Raw genomic sequence first — 21,902 nt, 5'->3', positions numbered from 1 at the left:
CCCACAAAACTCCCATGATTTTTGGTGCATTCTCAGATTTACCAATCTGGTAAACCTGGGAATGTGCTAAAACGTTACGCCTTCCCAGGGGACCCGTAACAAGGAGTAATATCACTATTTCTCCTCTTTCTTTTTCTCTTTCTATGTATGCAGCATTCTGCATCACCCATAGAAAGAGGAATATGCCTCCCAGGATTGTTTTTGTGTAGGTGGGTACCCCTTCCTGCACAAAAACAATCATAAATACAACACAGAAACACTTGCATCGTGGTGCAAGGGTGCCTGTACTGGCGCTAGGCAGCCCATTGTGTGCCAACGCATTGGAAAGGATTGGAATGCGCTTTATTGCCTAAAATACAGCACATTCCTGCCCTTTCTCGTGCATGCAGTGCAGCATAGCATGGTGACTTGCTGCGATGCGTGAACTCTTATAAATGAGCCAGTAAATGTATGCATTACAGTAGATTTATGAACATTTGAACTAAAGAGGGATTTTATCATGACTCAACATTGTGCCTTGCAACATGCCTTTAGAACTACTGTAGTCCTGGGGAAACCAAAAAGTGCTTACAGAGAAAGAAATTACAGGCCAAGAGATCGTGGCCAAATCGGAATATATCAACAAAAACCCACAGGAGAAAAAAGTCCTGAATAACATTGGTTATCAACATGTACCGGTTGAAGTGCAGATTACCGAACTTGTAAAACTCAGGGTGAAATGTACTATTGTTTCATGCAATGCAATGCACCAACTAAAGTTGTTGCTCTTGTATTGCATGAAAGAGAGAACAGGAGAGTGGCTACATACTAAGACATGGTGTTATCACACCCATTCTGTTGTCACTCCCTTCGCTGCTGTACATCCTTACCTCCTACCGCCAACCACACCATAGCGTAAAAGTGGGTGTGTGAAGTCTAGCGTAAGTTTTGTACCCAGAAGGGGTACTCTTCAGGAACAAAATACTAGGCTTAGACATACTTTGTATGTGTGCTGTACAATATGGCACACATGTAAAGTTTAGAATCTTTGTGGCTACTCGAGGATTAAAATATTTTTAGGGCTAAGCTCTGTCTACAATGGCTAGTAAAGAGGACTTTATTATATGGTACTAAAGAATGTATTCAGTGCAATGGTACCAGAGGTTTCCTGGTTGTGCATCCAAAATGATGGTTAGTTGCATGGGAATGCTAATGTACACCCATGGAACGTCCCTTTGATGCACAGTAGCACAAAGATAAACTTTGCATTAATTTATTGAAAAAGCAATACATACTCCAATGTATATGTGTTAGACACAGCATTTGTGGATCATTGACTAAAGGCAGTTAATGGTTTTTCTCTATCTTCATAGGTCAAATGACCAGACATTGCGCCATAGAGACAAGATGTAACTACACCTTTCACACTCACTTCTATCTCATATCTATGTCTTAGAGGGATGTGAGATAGATAGGAGTGGGGTATAGTCCTGATGAATGCACAGGCCACAAAAACATGGGGCAGAAGCATGTTGAGACATCATGAATGTTCTGCATTGTACAGATTCCAAAGTGGGTTGCATTTATGGGTGCAATAGGGGCGTATCAATAAACACTGTAAAACCCAGCCATGCTGTGTGCATTTATATGTCTTCTTAAGGTCCCAGTACAATTACCAAAAGGGAGGTATATCCAACAGCCCTCTTAAAGAGCTCCAGGAGTAGCTCACCTATCTGACTTGAACAATGATGAAGCATGCCATCTCAAAGGGCTAAGGCAATCGTCCTTTTTATGGAACCTGCGAGGCAATTCACTACCTTCTAAGTACCCTTAATTGTGTGCTTGGTTTTCCCAACTACAACCTTGTTCTAGTGCCAGGCACTTCTTGGATCTCACAGGATTGTACTCCTATCACGACAAGCAGGGGGTTAATCTTGGGCTAGAGCAGCAGCAAATAACTGCACTTACTCTGTCTTGCATGTAACTAACAGGAGGCATGCCCAGTAGGAACACAATTCAACAGGTCACACCCCACCACCTCATGTCAACATGTTAAGCTATGTTGAAGGTGTCAGGTATATAATAAAATCACTATACTCAAAAAGAAAGTTGAACTTATCAAATCCATGCATCTAGTAGGAGGTGGTCCAGCTTCCTGCCAACCAGGCTGTCCAATTTTTGTAGGAGATCCTGCAGTGAATCCATTCAATTCAAAACAAACCCATCACATAACATACTGTGATAACATAAATAAGGATACAGATTGCTTTTCTCTGCTGGAGGAATTACATAGATTTAATTGAATCAGTAGTTGGAATTCCCTAATGTAAACATGTCAGTTGCAAATGAAAACATCCACAAAACTCTCATAGTCTCTGAATTCTTTATCGATGTCATGTGTATAAAAACCCCATCACATCACATCACATGTGTACTTCAGGCCCAAGTCCAACTGGCTGTAGTCTATCTTCATATTTCCTCTGATGTCAGGTATGTGGGAAGAAATCCACACAAAGAAGCAGTCCATCAGATCTTACTGGACAGAAAATGCTCAATCTGCTCCTCAAATCATTTCCAATACTTTCTGATCAAGCCCAGCGCGACGGTGATGTTAGGATGACAGGCTTGCACTAGTATCATTTAACTGATGAAACATGGTATAAAAACTGTCCATTTTTTACTATTTCCTAACAGTTTGATTCATGGTCTGCTGTAGGTACGTGAACTGCCTCTGAAGGTCGCTGTAATGGAGCTGAGAAGATATTTGGATCTGGCTGCATCTGGGGCAGTTCCACATCTGGACTGGTGAGCTGGTGCAACCTCTGGAAAGGAAGGAAACGCCATTGAAGTTTATTTATTGAAACATTTTATTATATTATGAGCCGCCCTGCGTAGTGTGTTGGGTGGTGGTTGATACATGACCCAATGGTACAGCCAAACTCGCTGAGTTTTCATAAAGTAACAATTGTAGCATCTGGGTCTGATTAAAAAAAAAAAAAAATAGCTGATTTAAAAAAATAATAGCTGAAATCTGACTACTGAGTTTTATCGAAGTATCAAGCCCGACACTCAGTTGCTGGGAGAAAATATGATTTTAATAGTTTGTGAAAAACCAAATTCATATTAGTGTTATTAACTGCTATGATGCAACAGTGGGAAACAAGAGTATGTTCCCACTATTGTGACTTCACTAAGAGAAGCCATTTTATATATGACCCTTCGTTTTATCTGTATTACTCTGCTTCAATCAGATTTCAATAGACCTGGGAGAAGCCGGATGACGCTGACAGACCTATAACTGAGCCAGCTGTACATTCCTTCTTCAGCACAGGCCTTTTCAAACACCCACTCACAGAGAAAAACAAGCCATATTGGCCAGTGGCTCCCCCACAGTTGCTGTAAGTGTGCTTAGCTTTAGGATGGGAGGGTGCAAAAAGGGAGGAGGAAGGGGGGTGGAGTCCAGATATGCTTTTCAATATGGATTTGTTTGGGCATTTATATACAGAAAGTGTTGTGATGAGGGGGCGTGGCACTAGGTCATTTTCTATACAATTGGGGTGGAGGCTAAATATAGATGTTGATGGAGGTGGTTATAATGAGGTGAGGAATTTTATCTTTCGGAGGAGAGGCCATGATAAATATGGCTTCCCCCTTTTCTCCTCTGCCCTGGCACTAATGTTTAAAACAGGGACCGATGATTTGGGGACACTATACAGAAGCTAAATTTAAAGATGGATACAAAGTGAATAAAAGGTATATTTTTCAAGCTTTACTCTCATTGTCAATTAGGTGCTAAACACCCCTGTTAATCACTGTTACACAGCTATAATTCTATGGGGCATACGTACAAGAAAACGTTGAAGCGCAGTGTTACTCCAAAATTGGTAACGTCGCGCACCAACATTTTTAAAAAGCAGGGATGGGCCATATTTACTGGGCCTGGGTGGTGAACTTCGCTCCGTTTGCGGAGTTTTCTGCACTCCGCGGAGCTCGCGGAGTGCAGAAAACTCCGCTTCGCGATATGCAGCGGAGTTTTTTCCCCGCTCGTGAACGTTAAGTTAGCAGTCGCGAACTGTAAGAATTTCTACCAGAGCTTCAGGAATACCAGCACAAACTGCAGTTCGCACTGCACTCCGCCACTCGCTGAACTTCGCTGAATTTTTTCGGAACTTCGCGAAGTTCCACGTAGCAAAACTCAGCGAACTACGCCCAGGCCTAATATTTACAAAAATACGGCACACCCCTATGTTTCCCCTAGCACTAGCACTAAAAATCTGCCTAGTGCCAGCACAGGTACCCTCACGCCATGCTGCAAGGGTGCCTGCGGTGTAGGGGTGATTGTTTATGTGCAGGAAGGAACATCTTCCTGCAATTGCAGCAGAAATAGAAAGAGCAAAATAATAGTAGATAATATTCATTTCTCCTCATATTGCCTTCCTAAGACCAGGTTTTACCTGGCCTTCGTTTTTGGCGCTGCCCCATCCTTGTAAATATAGGGCAGCATCAAAATGCAATGGGTGATGCAGTGGAATGACCACTGATACACCCATGCCCGCCCCTTTGCCGCAGTGGAATGTTGCGGAAAGGAGTATATTTACAAGGTGGCGTTAAGCCATGTTAAGTTGCTTAACACCACCTTATAAATATGGGGTTTAGAGCAAACACACTGGAGCGTCAGAAAAAGTGTTATCTCCCTCATTATTCTAGGGTCCAGCCCGTTCTATTTAAGTAAACTGTCTTTATAAGCCTACCCATTTCTATTCTGGCATACACGGTGCAATTACGTATTTGTGCTGCAGATATCTGTACATATCTGTACATTAATTCTTTATTTATTTATTTATTCCCTGGTATCTGTAGCGCGAACCAGACCCAGAGTTTGGGTGTCAGAGCACTTTACATTTCACCCAACTTCGATATCAGCAGATATCCAATTCTCTCACGTCAAGAACACGTCTATGTGTTTCGCTAACACTGGCATATATTTATCCATACGCAAAACAAATATAATGAGGAATAATAGAAATCATTAGATTACATTCAAGATTGTCTTGTCATACTTAATTTTAAGAACCCCTCCTGAGATTTTCCATATCCAAGCTGGTTATAGTATTGTTTGGTTAATCACATATATCTAAGTATTGGTGTATAGGTATCTGTCGATAGACGGCATCAAAGTTGGTGGACGAAGGAATTAACTGTATCCACCCTAGTTGAGGCTGGCCATTTGAGCTCAGTCAATGACAGTAGCTTGAATTGGGAGGTGAACCGTTTCTTTGTTCTGTGACTAGCAGGGTAGTAGTCCTGCTCACAATAGCTTACTTGAACATCTGAGTTAGGATCACTGCGTTGACCGCACATTTCCATAAAGAGTTAGACATCCCTGTTGTTTTTTGTGGGAGAAATATACCCATCAGAAAGGACTTAGGGAGTCATTACGATGGCAGAAGGACCGCCACCGCAGGCCGGTGGTGGCGGTCCCTCCGCCATCTGACTCCCATTTCCCCCGTCACATTAGGATGGCGGGGGGAATAGCTTTGTGACCGAGGCGGTCACAAAGACCACCCTCCATGCTTCCGCCACAGGCAATCATCACAATTGCCTGGCGGAGTGGTCAGCATGGGTAATATGCTGGAGTCAGCCAGCCTTTCCATGGTGGTGGCGGAGGCTGGGTTTGGGGGCCCGTTGTTGGCCCCCTCTGTGTGGAGGGAGGGTGTATGTGCACTGGGAGGATACCCATGATACCCCCTACATTTCCATGCACCAGGTGGCAGGCTCCGCGTGGTGCCTGCCACGTCGTGCATGGAAATGCACTATGCGGCAGTCTGGCATTGCGAACGCTGCTGCAGCCATCAGCACCCTCCGCATTGATCAGGGTCCTGGATGCGCCCGCCGTAATGGGAACGCAGCCTTACCGCCGGGCGGTCCCAGCATCGCAACAATGCCGCCTGCCATTGTAATAAGCCTCTTAGTCTCCTTTTTGAATCGTGGAGCATAGGTGATTCTTTTGATATTCAGTGGGAGCCAGTTGAGCGCTTTCAGATGAGGAGTGATATGGTCGTATTTTTTTGTTCCCGTTATAAGACTACTTGCTGCATTGAGACAAGCTTTAAGGAGAGCTGTTGAGATCTTAGGGAGTCCTGATAGTATTGCGCATCCATATTCAACTCTTGATATGACCTGTGCCTGGACTGCCATTTTCAGATCACCGCAATCGATGAGTGGCTTCAGTTTTCTGAGGTATTTCAGATGAAAACAAGCTTTTTTTGCTGTTGTGTTGATGTGTGCTTGCATGTTTAGATCTTTAGCCAGTGTGATACCAAGGGATTTGGTTGAATCAACTATAGTCAATGTACTGTTTAGTGCTGTGATCATCTTGGTCCATTCTTTAATCTTGGCTGAACTTTTATTAGGGGAGATCAGAAGGAATTTGTTTTTTTGTGAGTTGAGCTTAAGATGATTGTCAGCTAGCCATTCAACGGTTTTCACGAGTGCTTGGTTCATAGTGTTGATCACTTCCGGAGATGATATCTTCATATACAGCTGGGTGTCGTCAGCATACATGTGAAAGGAAATGTTAGCCTTAGACAGTACTTCAGTTAATGGTTTGATGTATAGGTTAAATAGTGAAGGGGATAGAGTTGATCCTTGTGGAACCCCAATTTGAATCGGAGATGGTGGGGATAGCTTGTTGTCTACCAGGAATCTTTGCGATCTGTTCTCTAGGAAGGAGTAGAACCATTTCAGTACAGTTTCCGATAAGCCCATCCTATTTTCCAGGCGATCTAATCATTTGGGATGGTTTACTGTGTCAAATGCAGACGATAGATCCAGGAGGATCAGGAGACAGGTTTCATTACGGTCGAGGGCTAGCTGAGCGTCATCTACTATGTGTAGGATTGCTGTTTCCGTACTGTGGTTTGGTCTGAACCCTGATTGTCAGTCATTTAGTAATTCAAATTCAGTAATGTGTTGGCTTAATTGATTGTGCATACATTTTTCTAGTACATTCGCTAGTAGGGGAATGGCTGTTACCGGTCGAAAGTCGTTAGGGTCTGTTTCTCCGTAGGTTTCTTTAGGAGAGGGATAACCTGGCCGGTTTTTAGGCAGTCCAGAATTGGTCCTTGGGCAAGCGATTCATTAATTATCTTAGTCCAGTAGGAAATGACCATGTGGTTGCAGGAGGGCCAGCATTTTGACGGCAGAGGGTCATTGTAGTGATTATTTGGTTTCAGAGATAGTAATATTTTGGTAATGTCATGCTAATCATATAGTTTGAAGGTTGACCAATGGGCATTATTTTTGGGCATTACTTGTGATGGTAGGGCAGGGTTCTTCCCTTGTTCACTCCTTCGGTTTGAGGCTTTTTCAGCGTTATTCTTGAGTTCTCTCTCCAATAAGCTGTCTTTATCAGTAAATAATGTTAAAAAATCTGTGCAGTTCCGATCTGATTTAGATGTTAATAGGGAAGATTTGGCTCATTCGTTCGATTGATCTTTTAGTATATCGAAGAGATTTCTCGGTCTGTTCTTTGCGTTTTCAAGTTCATTTCTAAAAAATTAGTACGCTTTTATTGGAGTTTTTTTTGGTCATTCTTAGTTGTTTTAAGTGGGCGGATGACGGAGTTTGTCTCCATTTTTGTTCTGTTATTCTGAGTTTATGCCTTTCTTCATTAAGTGATCCATTGAACCATGGATTTTTATCTTTGATCAGTATTATTTTAAGTTTTAGAGGGGCAATGTCGTCAATTATTTTAGAAATCGTATGTAGTGGTCTGTAAGCTCGCTGAGGTCCGTTAGTTCAGAAGGGGGTTGAAGTTCTTTCTCGCCATGTATTGTTAGAATCCTGGAGTTCAGATCTCTAGTTTCTCTCACCCAATGTTTGGGTTTGATTGGCTGCGAGATTGTTTTCTTTTTTTGGGCTGGTATTTGGAAGGTGATGTAGTGGTGATCAGACCAGTCACAAGGAACAGTTGAGATTTCCTTTTCTCTCACTCGACTTTATTTAGCATTTTTGCCGTATTAATCTACTTCTCCACATATTGGTCCATCTCCCTCTCTGGTGGAAAATCTTACAACATGTTCACGTTTGATGCATTCCTTTGCTTTTCGATAAACAAAATTAATCCTGTTTGACTACAATGCGCGGAGTCTGCTGCTTTTTTCCAACTGGTCAGAAAGTATATTCGGCTACAACCTGCCGTACTTTCCTGGCTCTCAGCAACAAATGCAGGATTTAGTTTACAAGCAGTTGCAAAGTTTGTAAAGGGAGAACACAACCGTTGTATGTTTAGGATGACTACAATCCCTGACATCGGCTGGTACACTGGAGTTAGGATTTTAATCCTGATTCATGTGTTGGAGAATCTACTTGGCAATCACATATGCAGATTCAAAAATCCATTGAATATTAGAGAGGGGTGTATTAGGACATACTTAACAACAGCTCCTTTGAGGAAACTATCTAACTTCACTGAAATAAGATGCCTCAATAAGCAATAAGTGAGTGCAAAATGTTTGCCAGATGAAAATAATTAGGAGTTATTCTACATTCCTATTGTATTGAACCACTGTACAATTGTTGGATACTGTATAACCGAAGGCAGGGGTTTGGTCTATTAGGTCTGTTTCTAGGTCAATGCTTTTTAATGTCGATGACATACCCTCAGCAAAAATAAAAGACACACCAGGTGTCACAACTCACCTCAGTCAAAGAGCCTTTGATGGAGCAGAGTTTATAGATGATCCAGAGTGGAATGCAGATTAAGGAGGATATTGCCAACACCCAGCCTATAGCATCAGCCCAACATGGGTATATATACTTTTTGTTGTACGTCAGGGGTGTGTATTTCATCACAGAGAACAGGAAGGTTGCCTGAGGAGGAGAATAGAATAGCATGATTAAAATTGAAGGTCTAGACATGAGCAGAACAATCTGAATCAATGAAGAACCAAAGAAAAACAGGATTGTGATGAATTGGATTGATCTTGCTGCCCAGCAGGGGATGAAGCTCTCCTTCTTCATGTCTTGTTCATTGTGTTTACTCTTTACCCTCTACCTTTCAACTTTATTTTAAATAATCTCATTGGCTCTACTTGCTTTTAGAATGCATGTTTTAGTGTAGAAGGTTTTTGTAAGGAAACAAAGGTAGTTGAGGTTATTCCCCTCTCAATCTCAATCACCATTGTGATTCAAACTATATTAGTTACCTAAATTAATAAAATTAATAAAATCTTCTGAAAAATCATTTGCCATTTTTAAATAGAATCTCTTTCTCTTTTTCTCTCTGTATTGAATAGCTGGCTTTTTCTACTTGGTTAGGCATATCTTCGGGTGGATTAGCAGATGCAAGGACCTGCTTGTGACTAACCTCAATTCCTTAAAATGAAGACCACTCTGATTGTGAGTACTTAGCTCTCCAGCAATTTATTGGACAATGTATGAATTTCAGAAAACAAAGGACAGTGCTGTTGGAATTTCCCAATGGTGCTCTGCAGATATATTTTTACTCCTCTTGGGTCATGAAGGTTGCAGATTGCAAATATTCTTTTCTCTGTCCATCTGACTTAATCATGGAGTTCTTGCTAAATCAATCTTTTACTTTGTTTCTGGGAATGTGTACTGCCGGGAATTTCCTTTGTTTCCCTCAAAGAAGCTGTACTACAGGGACAAGGTTTCTGTTTAACAATGACTTGTCAGTTTCATTACAGTAGACTATCAGTCATCTATCAAGAGAAAAAACATAAATATTCCACCATTTCTCAACCAACGCATTCAGTGGAAAATAGTGTTCAGTAACGTAAGACATGCTTAGGCCGGACATTATAGTAAATTGACAGACGTAGCTTTTCACAAAAACATGTGTCATAGCAGTGAAAGGCCGGCTAAAGAGGAGAAGCAAAGTTCTTGGATGCTATGGTTTTGGAAAGGATTTTTGCTAGCACTTTCTATCAGACTTTTCATTCTATAGAAATGTTATTCCAGCTCTATTCAGAGCCATGGTACTAAGACCCTGATTACAATTAACCCCTTAACTGCTTAATTTAGATACCAAAATGAACTTGATCAGATACATATAACCGGAGTTCTGGATTTTAGAGACATTATAAAATCAGCGCAAAATAATACAGTGAAACGTTACCATTGTGATCAATTCGAAAAGTCACTAGTGACAATCGGTCACTTGCAGGTTGCGTTGTGTGGAATGTAAGGAGGGTAAAAGTGATGCGGGTCCCAAGACCAAGCCACGACAGCCAGTTTAATTTGACCTGGTCTGTGGAGCCCAGGTGCAGAGTTGTCCTGATTGGCCCTGGTAATGAGAGGGAGAGTTGCTTTTACTGCTTACAAAGTGCTGCGGGGAACAAGATGCAAAAACACAACAATTGGGCTGCTGCACATCGGATGGAGTTACCTCTAGGTTAAGTGTCGAGTGCAGTAGTTGGGTGACGGACAGACGACCAACAAGCCTTTGTATTTGTAACTGGAGAAGATGGATACAGCGATGTCAGGTGGTCCCAGGGAACATGGTAGCAGACTGTGGTTTCGTGGAAGGCAGTACTACAGTTTCCACAATGCACTAGAACATCTGGATTTGGGTGATCCGTCAGAGGGCCCAATGGCCAGTTATTCTTTGGATTTGTAGCGTTGTTTTAACTGCCGTATGCAGGCTACAAATGCCTCTAGTCCAGGGGAGTCTGAGGTTGCCTCTGGCTCTCAAACGGATCCCTCTATCTGGGGGAAACTGACCCTTAGCCTCGGACGAGCCTCACTTACGCTGTTCCAGGATTGTTGACACAGTTAGAGAGTCTTCCTCTTTTGGATTGGGCAAAATCCTGCAGTCACTATCTCAGGTCTCTTCTGTGTCCTCTTTGATGCAAGTTGGATCAGAACTGAGGTTCTGGTGTCAGGGGCGGCCCTTATATCCTAGACTTAGGGTTGTTAGGGGTGTAGGCGGCAAGCGACCAATGGGGTACCAGCCCCTATGGCTAATCCACTGTTGAGGTGAACACATGGTGGAGGTCACCTTTTTACCCAGAACTCACTATTTTTACTGATTTTTTAAATGGCAGATATCTTCCTTAGCTGTACAGACTGGTCAGCCCACCCTAGAGGTATGGCTAGCCTTCAGGGTGTGTACACCTCCTGCATACCTAATTTCCCACCTCTCTGGGAGCAAATGTGCCTGGGGCAGGGAGAGACCTATTTCCTCCTTTGGGGGGCAGACCTGATGCATATCAAAGGTGGTGTCACCTTTGAAGCTTACCGCTTGATGTGCCACTTCACTAGCTAACCTGGGAGGGAGGAGGAGTGAACTCCTTACTGCTAAGGCCTTTGTTCCTGACTTCTGGGAGTGTTCACGTTGCCTGGCAGGAGGTCAGAATCCTGTATTGGCAGCAGCAAGCATGGGCTGTCAGCCAGAAAAAAGGAAGCTGCTGCAACTAGGTTGGCAACCTCTAAGGTAGCCACCTGGGTGCATGCAACATTACTCCTGGCACAAATTAATGTCAAGGTTGAGAAGGCACATTGTTTGATACCAAACATGACAGGGACAGGAACAGATGGTGCTATAGGGGATCTGGCCATCCCGGGTTTGCCCTGTTGCCAGCTCATGTTACACTATGGACCGTCTAGCACTTATAGTGTCCTTTAATGGTAAAGGGCACTACAGGGCCATATAAGCTTCCAGTTATATAACCTCACCCTAAAATATGCACAGTGACAGTGACACACATAGTGAGGACAAAGTCGGATTAGGGCAGTTTACCCTGTTGCTGCAATATGCAACGGCAGTCCTGCTGTCAGTAGTTCACTTGGGTCACTAATGGTGGCACAAATAGTGCTTCAGGCCCTGGTGACCCCTTTATCATACACACTCTTGGTACCATTGGTACCATATTCTAGGGACTTATAAGGGAACTAAAGTACTTGCCAATTGTGGTTACCAATTAGTAAGATGAAATGTTCTACTATGTTATGCTCCCACATGTCTTCCGATAAAAATAGAACCTCACTTGTGTGAGTAATTCTAGTACCCGCGACAGTAAATGGGCCAAAACAACTCATGGTCGCATCACATTCTCCCACTGAAAATGTGACAATTTTTTTTCAAATGTGGCACAGCACCTTGAGACCCTTGCGGATGAGTAGCCTTGCTTTACAAACCCTGATAAATTGATTGATAGCTCCGGATTGTGGGCCCTAGCTCAGCCGGCATCTAGGGAAACATAGAAAAAGTGACAAATGTGTAAAACTAAACAAGTGGGGGAATCCAGTGCGTAGTGACTTACATGGCTAACGCTGGGCTTTATTAACGAGAATCCATTGCAAAACTTAAACTTTGACTAACAAAACACACTTCCCGCACACTTCTTTGAAGGAAAGATCTAAATCTTTGGGGAGCCGCAAAGTTCCTTCCACCCAGCATTCCTCTCGGTTTCCCAATAAAAATAGTACCTCACTTGGGTGAATGGGCCTGGTGCCGCAACAGGAAATGGCTGAAAATGCAACATCACATTTCATTACTCAAAACTGACCTTTTTTGTAGGCCTGGGCAGTGAACTTCGCTCCGTTTGTGGAGTTTGCAGAGTTTTCTGCACTCAGTACTCCGCGGAGCTCACAGAGTGCAGAAAACTCTGCTTCGCCATGTGCAGCGGAGTTTTTTTCCTCTTTGCGATTGCGGACGGTAAGTTCACGATCCTGAATGGTTAGTTCCCGAGGGCGAGCTGCCGCTCAGGTAAAAATTTCTATCCGAGCAGCAGGAATACCAGCAAAAACTGCAGTTCACACTGCACTCTGCCACTCGCGGAACTTCGCAGAGTTTTTTTGTAACTTCGCTGAGTTTCGTGTAGCAAAACTCTATAAAGTACACCCAGGCGTAGTTTTTTGTCAAAGTGGGTTGCTGTGTATTTTGGACTCTAACTCAGCCAACACCTAGGGAAACCAAGCAAATTTGCAAATTTTTGAAAACTAGACACTTGTGGGAATCCAGGGTGGGGTGTCTTGTGGGGCTCTCACCAGGTCTTTTTATCCAGAATCCCATGCAAACCTCAAACTTTGAATAAAAAGCACATTTATGTGATGGAAAGTTCTGAAGTCTACAGAATGTCACAAACTGCCTTCCATACAGCATTCCCTGAAGTCTCCCGATAAACATGGTACCTTACTTGTGCAAGAAGGCCTAGTGCACGCAACAGGAAACAGTCCAAAATGGAGCATGGATGCAGCACATTTCTTAACTCAAAACTAACCCTTTTTTGCAAAGTAAGTAGCTCTGGATTCTGGGCCCTAGCTCAACTCACACCTCGGGAAATCTAGCAAACTCGCAAATTGTGAAGACTAGACACCTGGGAGAATCCACGGTGGAGTGACATGCATGGCTCTCACCAGGTCTTTTTATCGAGAATCTCATGCAAACCTCAAATGTTGACTAAAAAACAAATTTTCCTCACACTTCTGTGAATGAAAGTTTTGGAATCCGTGGAGTGCCACAGAATTCTGTCCACCCAGCATTCCCCTAAGTCTCACCATAAAAATAGTATCCCACTTATGTGAGTAAAGTGGTGGCCGTGACAAGAAACAGCCCAGAACGCAAGATCGATACATCACATTTTTCTACTGAAAACTTACCCTTTTTTGCACAGTGGGTATCTGTGGATTTGGGCCCTAATTCAGCCGGCACCTAGTTAAACCTAACAAACTGGCACACTTTTCTAAACTAGACAGCTAGGGATATCTAGTGTGGGGTGACTTGCATGGCTATCACCAGGTGTTTTTTCCTAGAATGCCTTGCAAACTGTAAAGTTCTGGAATCTTCAGGGAGTCACAAACTTCCTTCCACCCAGCATTTCCCTAGGTCTCCCTATAAAAATCGTGCCTATGTTACATGGATAGGGCTAGTGCCCGCAACAGGAAACTGCCCAAAACAAAACATGTGTACATTACATTTTTCTACTCAAACTAACCCTTTTTAGGTCTCGCTGTGCCCAGCGCATGCGCTGGCTCAGAGAGACATTTGGGAGGTGAGTGCTGCTGGCTGACCTAGCGATTGCGTTCACGCGAGCGTGCACGCGTGAACCGCTAGCCTTCAGAAGCACTTTGAAAACTCGTGCTTTAGCGCGTCATCGCGATCACTTTCGCTTTCAGAGCGATCGCGATCTCGATGACTTTCGCTTTTACGGCCGCGCAGCGTTACTTTTACTGCCGCGCGGCCAATGCTTGTTTTCATGTGGGACTGGGTTCGAATCTAGGCAGGGATGCTTAACATCCTGTGTTTCTGGACAAGTTACTTAATCTCCCCGTGCCTAACAAAATGAATGTGTCCATCTGTAATGCAACTGGTGCACATGTTAAGTGCTCTCCTTCATTCCTTGACTTTGAAAATGTGTTTATTCGATAAATGACATACTGCGTGACAACGTAAAGCAAGGGGATATGTCCATTTACTAAGGTATTCTCTTCTAAGAACTATGCGTGCCAAAGATCACACAATGTGCCGTGAGGGACGCATCACATGAACAGATTCAAACTGGGAAGGAACAGAACATGTTCAGAACCTTTCTGATCTCTGCATTTGTCAGCCTGCATGTAAGCATTTTGTAAAGTGAATGTGCGTTCCGGCAGACACCGGCATCAATTAAGCCCCCTGCAGGGGCCTACATGGACAGTCTGTGACAAAGCCTCAGCTGAGAAGTGTTTCTCTGGGTGATATTGCTAAGACATTTCACAGTGCCTAAACAATAAAATTGTTTGAAGCGCAACATACATTTGTATTTTTTTCATGGGGAACCGGGTTCGAATCGAGGCAGGGATGCTTAACATCCTGTGTTTCTGGGCAAGTTACTTAATCTCCCCGTGCCTAACAAAATGAATGTGTCCATCTGTAATGCAACTGGTGCACGTGTAAAGTGCTCTGGTTTATTCCTTGACTTTGAAAATATGTTTATTCGAAAAATGGAATACTGCGTGACACGGTAAAGCAAGGGCATATGTCCATTTACTAAGGTATCCTCTTCTAAGCACTATGCGTGCCAAAGATCACACAAAGTGCCAGCAGGGACGCATCACATGAACAGGCTCAAACTGGGAAGGAAAAGACTGTGTTGAGAAACTTTCTGATGTCTGGGGTTGTCAGCCAGTTGCTGTAGATGGCTAGATTAGGATCTTTACAACAAGGCTGCTTTTCACTTCGTTAGCTCTTCCTTGTTTCCCTTCGTAACTGTAAGACACATGCTAAGTTTTCCCACAACAGCAGACCTTTTGGCTCCATCTCCCCCCCCCCCCCCCACCCTCCTGGACATATGATAATCCACTAGGATGTATTCACACTGCTACACAAGGCAGCGTAAAAACAATGTTTTTGAGCTGCACCTATGTATCTTTAAACTTATATTACAGCTTTACGGTATGCTAGGGCCGGATTCTTGTCTAACCAATTATCTGCAAGAACCCTCTCAGGTCGTTAGGATCTTTTTACTTGCCAAATAGCGTAGAGTGAGTAAACACAATTATCAGAATATAACTGCCGCAAGTTGACATCATTAAAGGATAGAGGACTCAGGATCTAGAATTTCCGAGATTTTATTATGAGCAAAACATCTGAACATAAAGGCACCTCAATACAAGGCACAAAAGATAAATGGGCACTAATACAAACGCTAGCCTACGAAGAATTCGCATTCGACTAAAAATAAAAAGAATTACAGATTCTAAAAGCATCAAATAAAGAATCGATATGCTGATATCAATTTTTGGAATCATTAGTCAAAACATTTCTGTCCCTACTCTATTCTAAAGTGGCATCCCTACTTAGCATTCCCTCCCAAACCAGAGAATCATGGAAAAGGTGTCAGGAGTGAAACTTCCTAAGAAGTCTTCACTTAGTGAGAGCTCGATCTTGGATGCTCCTTCTAGCTTCCCGCCTAAACCTCATCTGCTCAACCCACGGCAGTCTATCCCTAATACAAAACCCCAAAATCGCAGAACACGCCCTTCGGCACACCTCTTCAGCCAGGTCTTCCTCCGGTGAATTTCCATCCAGAGCTGTCCATCTTCCATCATCCGTTAGCTTGACCTTGGGTCCCAGGCACCTTCCATACTAAGAGTTACAGTTGCACATTCCAATGCACTCCCCTGTAGGTTTCTCGCCGTATCTCAACTCCTAAAACAAAGACTTATTCTCACTAACGAGCATAATGTCCTTGCACCTGCAACAGAAACATGGGAACGAAAAAGGAAAGCTCTTCGCATCTTGAAGTTTTACATTTCATGGCAAGTCAAGCCTTAACCAAGAAATCCCTGTCAGCCTGTAAAATATAGCTAATATAAGAAATGAACAGGCCTTCTCTTCTACCTATGCAGTTAGGCCTAACAAATTTAAACATACTACAAAATCACATTCTAAGCCTTAATTCAACATAATCATCTTGTAAATAAGCAACCTACTTTTTAATTCTAACGTGGCACACATTTAATCCATTACATTGATTTTGAAACCTAATCATCTACATTATTCCAAACACATTCACGATAACTTGCAACGTTAAACTTGATTATAGCAAATACATTTCTATGACGCTTCTAGACATACATCGATTATATGCGGGTGTCGACTAACGGTGATTATGATGCACCCCTACAAATCTCAGAATCACATGGCGCTCTATCAGTTCCCCCCTTTGATGACAACTGTCATCACACCATCACAACTTCATTCCCTTTGGAGAAAGAACCGACCTAAACAGTGCTTGTTGCCATTCTACTCTGTCGGAACCCCTCCATCCTTTTAAGGTTCTGATATAGACTGTCCTGCAGTCTCGCCATTCTTCTCTCATTCGCTCTGAGAGCTCTTTCAACCTTATTTCCCCTGTACCATTTACAGGTTCTAATAAGTCCCCACAAACAGATCACACAAACCACAACGATAACCAGTGGCTTCAGCACAAATCCGAGAAACCCTTTTCCCAAGTTTGCAAACCAACTTCCAATACGACCAAATCCTTTACCAATCTTTTCCCACACATTCTCTTCAGTCAACTCCGCAATCTCCTGGTGAATCGTTGTCTATATATTTCTCCAGATTCTTGCTATTGTCTGGAATATACGTACAACATTCCTGGACCTTCAACAATTTATAGACTCCGCCCTCTTTTGCCAATAGCACGTCTAAAGCAAGACGATTTTGCAAAACCATTGTTCTTATCGATAACATCTCTCCATCAACCAACAGCAATGACCTTGCTGTGTTCATTGACAGTTCCTTATCTTCACGTCATTCAAGACCATGCCCAAACCGGGTATCATTGCTCCAAAGATATCACCAATCACTGCACCTGCACTCGCAGCTCTTCGCACTTTAGAATGATGTCCTGTCTCTAACAAATTTAAATCTTCTGTATGGTAAATCTTCGGAAAAATGATAGCCAAGTAGCATGTACCATACCAATTCACAGGCAATCTCACGTAAGCATTCTTTCCGCATACAAAATACACCGTTGGAATCACTTGCACCGGACCCTGCAAAAAGCAGAATCTTCCATAGTAAAGATATGGTCACACGTTCTATGTCCCACTGGAACCTTGTCATAATAGGTCTGAGGACGTCCTACGCACAAATTCCCCTTCTGTACTTGATCTAATGCTATAGGTCCATAGGTTCCCTTGGATCTGTGTAATCTCTCCTCCTCAGTCCAATCTACTGGACTCTCTCCTGTGTTTCGTTTCTGGGTTAGTTTTCTATATCTATCCTCAATCTGGCCAATAAACTTCTTTTCAGTTTCCGACAATAAGCACGTCAAATTATGTCGATGGGCATAAGCTGTATCTAAACTCGTAGTCGGTATGAAATAAGTCCGAAGTCTATCTTCTGACTTATAATAATCATACTTATTCAAATGCTTATATGCCGGAACTTCAGGAAGTACTGCATCATAGTTTGAGAAGAAATACTCGAACTGTTTCCGCTCATAGAACAGGCTAAGCAATAGGCTGCAAGAAATCCCATATGTTAGTGGAAGGTGATGGTATCTAATGCCCTCGTCTACAGAGGAAGGCAACTGCATACACACATAGCAATCCTTCGCATCCATCGCATCAACATACTCATACAACAACTTCGCATAAGCATTAAGCTTGAAATCACCTCTAGATAGGTCTACATGAAGTCTACGACTCTCTTCAAGTGTCAAAGCTCTTTGAGGTCCTATAGTAACCCCTTTTTGGCTGGAAGTGGTAGGTGTAGCTGTTCCCTGTACCTCCCCCTCCTGCTCGTGTGACACTATATATGAGGCTACAACTATCGCAACTATAGCAACTATCACTACCCCTAAAAGTGTACCTATCACTAATTTAGCCCTACGGTGAGTATTTCCAGCTTCTGCCATCTTCGTATAGTTCTCAGAGTTCAGTTCAATGACAACAGGTAAAAGTCTCTTTCTCATCCAAAATTTCTTGTCAACTCAGTTCAGTCTCCACTTTGAAGCTGGAAAACCCCTAACAATTTCCAGTTCCTTATTTACACAGTCTAGAAAAAGACTTCCCTAGCCCTCTTTCGTTTTCTCCAACGGAAAAACCCTTCATTTATTCTTCTTCCACTCAGGCCTAGGTTATCGTCTTTCAGACTTATATACAACACAAGTTCACCATCAGTCCAGAACAAGATCCGGTCCCAACAGCTCTAGGACCCCCTGCAAGATTTCAATTTGAAGTGTCATCAACTCCTGAGGTGCTGGTATAACAACAAAAGTCGGAAAGACTAAGGTTTCCAAAATCAGTTTACCAACTTTACTCAGAAGCGGTGGACTCGGAATATTGAGGGTCAATATCCCATCGATCTCCAATCCTGGGATTTTCAGCAACGCTTCTATCTTCAGGTTCGGAGAACTACTGACCAGTGTCAAGGATTTCAGCCTCCCCGTGCTCGGTATGCCTGGCATCAGTCACAGCGTATGTCCACTCTGTTGAAGCGTACCTTAAACACGGCACTCTTGCTCTCCTCGACTTTCTCAGACAACCTTGAGCTTGATCTTCGTCACTCTGCTCCGATTCGGACGCTTCGGAGACTGGGGCAAGATCTCTTCCCGATGCCACTCGCAAGTTCAGCCGTCTCTGATTCACGGGCCAAACCCTCTCTGCTTCTGTGGCACTTCTGCTCTCCCTTTGAGTACCCTGTGCACTACTTCCTTCTTCAGCAGAATTTGACTCTACTCCACCCACAGCAACACTTTCTTCGTCAAATTCGGGACTTCGACTTGCACATCCCCTTTCAGCTTGGTCTAGTGCACCACCAACTGCGTCAGCAACCCTCACAGCTTGACTTGCCCTCTCAGATAGCTCTGCACCTCAGCTGGATTTTCATTCATGAGAGGGGCTGTATCTTCCAAGGGTGCTGGAACTCTGCGAATATGGGAGGCATGCACCCAGTTCGGCAATCCCCCACACTTCACTGCTGTATTCGTAACCAAGATTTTCTGGTACGGCCCACGCCAACGAGCATCCAGGCAACTCTTCCTCACGTGTTTACACACAAGTACCCAATCCTCTGGGCACAAGTCGTGGCACAGGTCACTTGCGGCTGGAACAGCTGCTGCTTGCACCTGCTGAGACACAGAACGGACTACGTCAGCCAGGCCTTTACAGTAGTTGAGAATCAAATCATCAGTGATGTTAATCAAAGCAGTGGCAGGTATCGCTGGCAAATGTATCGCTCTCCCCATGAGGATCTCATGAGGTGACAATCCAGTCCTCCTATCAGGCACACTACGGAGACTCATGAGAACCAAGGGCAATGCGTCTGGCCATTTCAAAGATGTCAAAGAACACACTTTTGCCATCTGGGCTTTCAAAGTCCCATTAACTTGTTCCACAATCCCAGAAGCCTCTGGTCGATAACTGCAATGCAACCTTTGGTCTACATTCAGGGCAGCACAAAGCAATTTCATGATCTCACTATGGAAATGCGTTCCTCTGTCTGACTCAAAAGAGGTCGGGAAACCGAACCTCGGGATAAGCTCTCTCAGTAGTAACTTGGCTACGCTTAGTGTGTCACACCTACGCGTTGGGTAAGCCTCCACCCATCTGGAAAAGACACATACTACAACTAATATGTACCTCAACCCATTGCACCTTGGCATTTCAATGAAATCCAACTGCATTCTGTTGAAAGGCCCACCTGACCTCCCAATATGACTCAGTGTCACAGCCGTCCATTTCCCTACATTCATTTGTTGACACGTAACACATCTCTGATACACGGCTTCGGCTACTGCACGAAACTTTGGATTGTACCACGTTTGGCGAAACACTCGCACCATCGCATCTCTGCCAAGAAGTACAGCACCATGTATCAATCTTGCCATTGGATTCAACAGACATTCCGGTAACACAGCTCTTCCATCATTCGAAATCCATACATCCACATCTACCTTTTCACATCCAGCTCGCACCCAACTATCCCGTTCTTGATCAGAAACTTCATCCTGCAACCGTTTCAGTTCTTCCCATGTATCAGCCATGGCTAACATCACGTTGAAATCGGCTCTTTCTTGGCTTCCCTCAACATGCCTTTCAGTGAATGTGCATCCCTGTTCTGCACAAAATCGAGCAACTTCATCTGCATAGTTATTACCTAATGACACAAAGTCATTCCCCTTGGAGTGTGCAGAAAACTTAACAACTGCGATTTCCGCTGGACTTTGCAATGCTTCCAACAATTGCCTCACATAATCCCCATTTCTAATGGGTGAACCAGAAGATGTCATAAACCCTCTCTGTGACCATAGCTGTCCGAAGTCATGAACGACACCAAACCCATACTGGCTATCTGTATAAATCGTTATACGGATCTTGTCAGCAGCCAAACAGGCACGGGTCAAAGCAATAAGTTCAGCCACTTGTGCGGAGTATACTCCTTCTAAATAAGCGGCTTCAACCACTCCAGTGAGGGTACATGCAGCAAACGCTGCTTTCAGTCGACCAGCACTGTCTCTTAAGCATGAACCGTCCACAAAGAAAATTTCATCCGACTCTGGAAGCGGCTCATCGACAATGTCAGGTCTCGGTTTGGTGCACAATTCAGTCACATCAAGACAATCATGGTCCTCACATGCTTCATCGTCTACATTTGGAATAGGCAACAGCGTGGCAGGATTTAAAACAGAACACTCTTCAGCGTCACGTTATCTGCAGCAAGGATAACTTGTTCATAACGCGTCAACCTATTATTCGTGAGGTGCTGTGTTTTAGTCCTGGTCATCAATAGTTCAACAGAATGTGGTACATAAACAGTAAGCGGATGACCCATTACAATGCTCTCACATCTTTCGATACTGACACCCGTTGCGGCAACGGATTTGAGACATCCGGGCAACGTAGAAGCTACTGGATCTAAAGTAGCTTAAAAGTAGGCAACTGGTCTACGGACACTTCCATGAGTCTGAGTTAGAACCGCCAATGCACAACCTTCCCTTTCGCAGCAGAATAAGGCAAATGCCTTGTTGTAATCAGGCATTCCCAAAGCTGGAGCGCAACACAAATCTTCTCTCTGCCTCAAAAATGACCTTAAACAGTCCTCATCCTATGGTACCGGATCACTCACATCCTTACGCGTCAGCCGCTGTAAAGGCTTCGCTTCAAAGGAAAAGTTTGGGATCCATTGGCGACAATAACCAACCATTCCCAAGAACATTCGGACTTCCCTCTGAGTAGTGGGAACAGGCATTTTCAGAATAGCCTCAATGCGATCTGGTGACACCTTTCTCTTGCCTTTCTCAATTCTGTGACCCAAATACTGTACTTCGCTCAAACAGTACTGCAATTTGTTCGGAGACACTTTATGCCCATTCTCCGCTAAATAATTCAACAGAGCAACGGTATCGATCCTGCAAGCGTCTTCAGTTTCTGATGCAACAAGCAGATCGTCAATGTACTGC

General features: G+C 43.6%; 1 protein-coding gene across 2 annotated transcripts in view; it reads right to left on the bottom strand.

The window, feature by feature from the left end:
* Positions 1-2,183: 2,183 nt before the first annotated feature.
* LOC146854875 (sodium- and chloride-dependent GABA transporter 2-like) overlaps positions 2,184-21,902 on the bottom strand; it is a 494,662-nt gene continuing 474,943 nt past the window's right edge. For both annotated transcript variants that reach the window (XM_085652278.1, XM_085652279.1), the window contains 2 exons: positions 8,683-8,853; positions 2,184-2,801 (listed from right to left, as the gene is read on the bottom strand). In XM_085652278.1, coding sequence (XP_085508404.1) covers positions 2,667-2,801; positions 8,683-8,853 — 306 coding nt within the window. In that variant the 3' untranslated portion in view covers positions 2,184-2,666. The remainder of the gene's footprint in view (positions 2,802-8,682; positions 8,854-21,902) is intronic.

The sequence above is a fragment of the Triturus cristatus genome, chromosome 4_1 (assembly GCF_964204655.1).
Source record: "Triturus cristatus chromosome 4_1, aTriCri1.1, whole genome shotgun sequence".
NCBI lineage: Eukaryota > Metazoa > Chordata > Amphibia > Caudata > Salamandridae > Triturus > Triturus cristatus.
The sequence above is the reverse complement of the archived record's forward strand: the minus strand, read 5'-3'. Positions and strand labels throughout refer to the sequence as shown.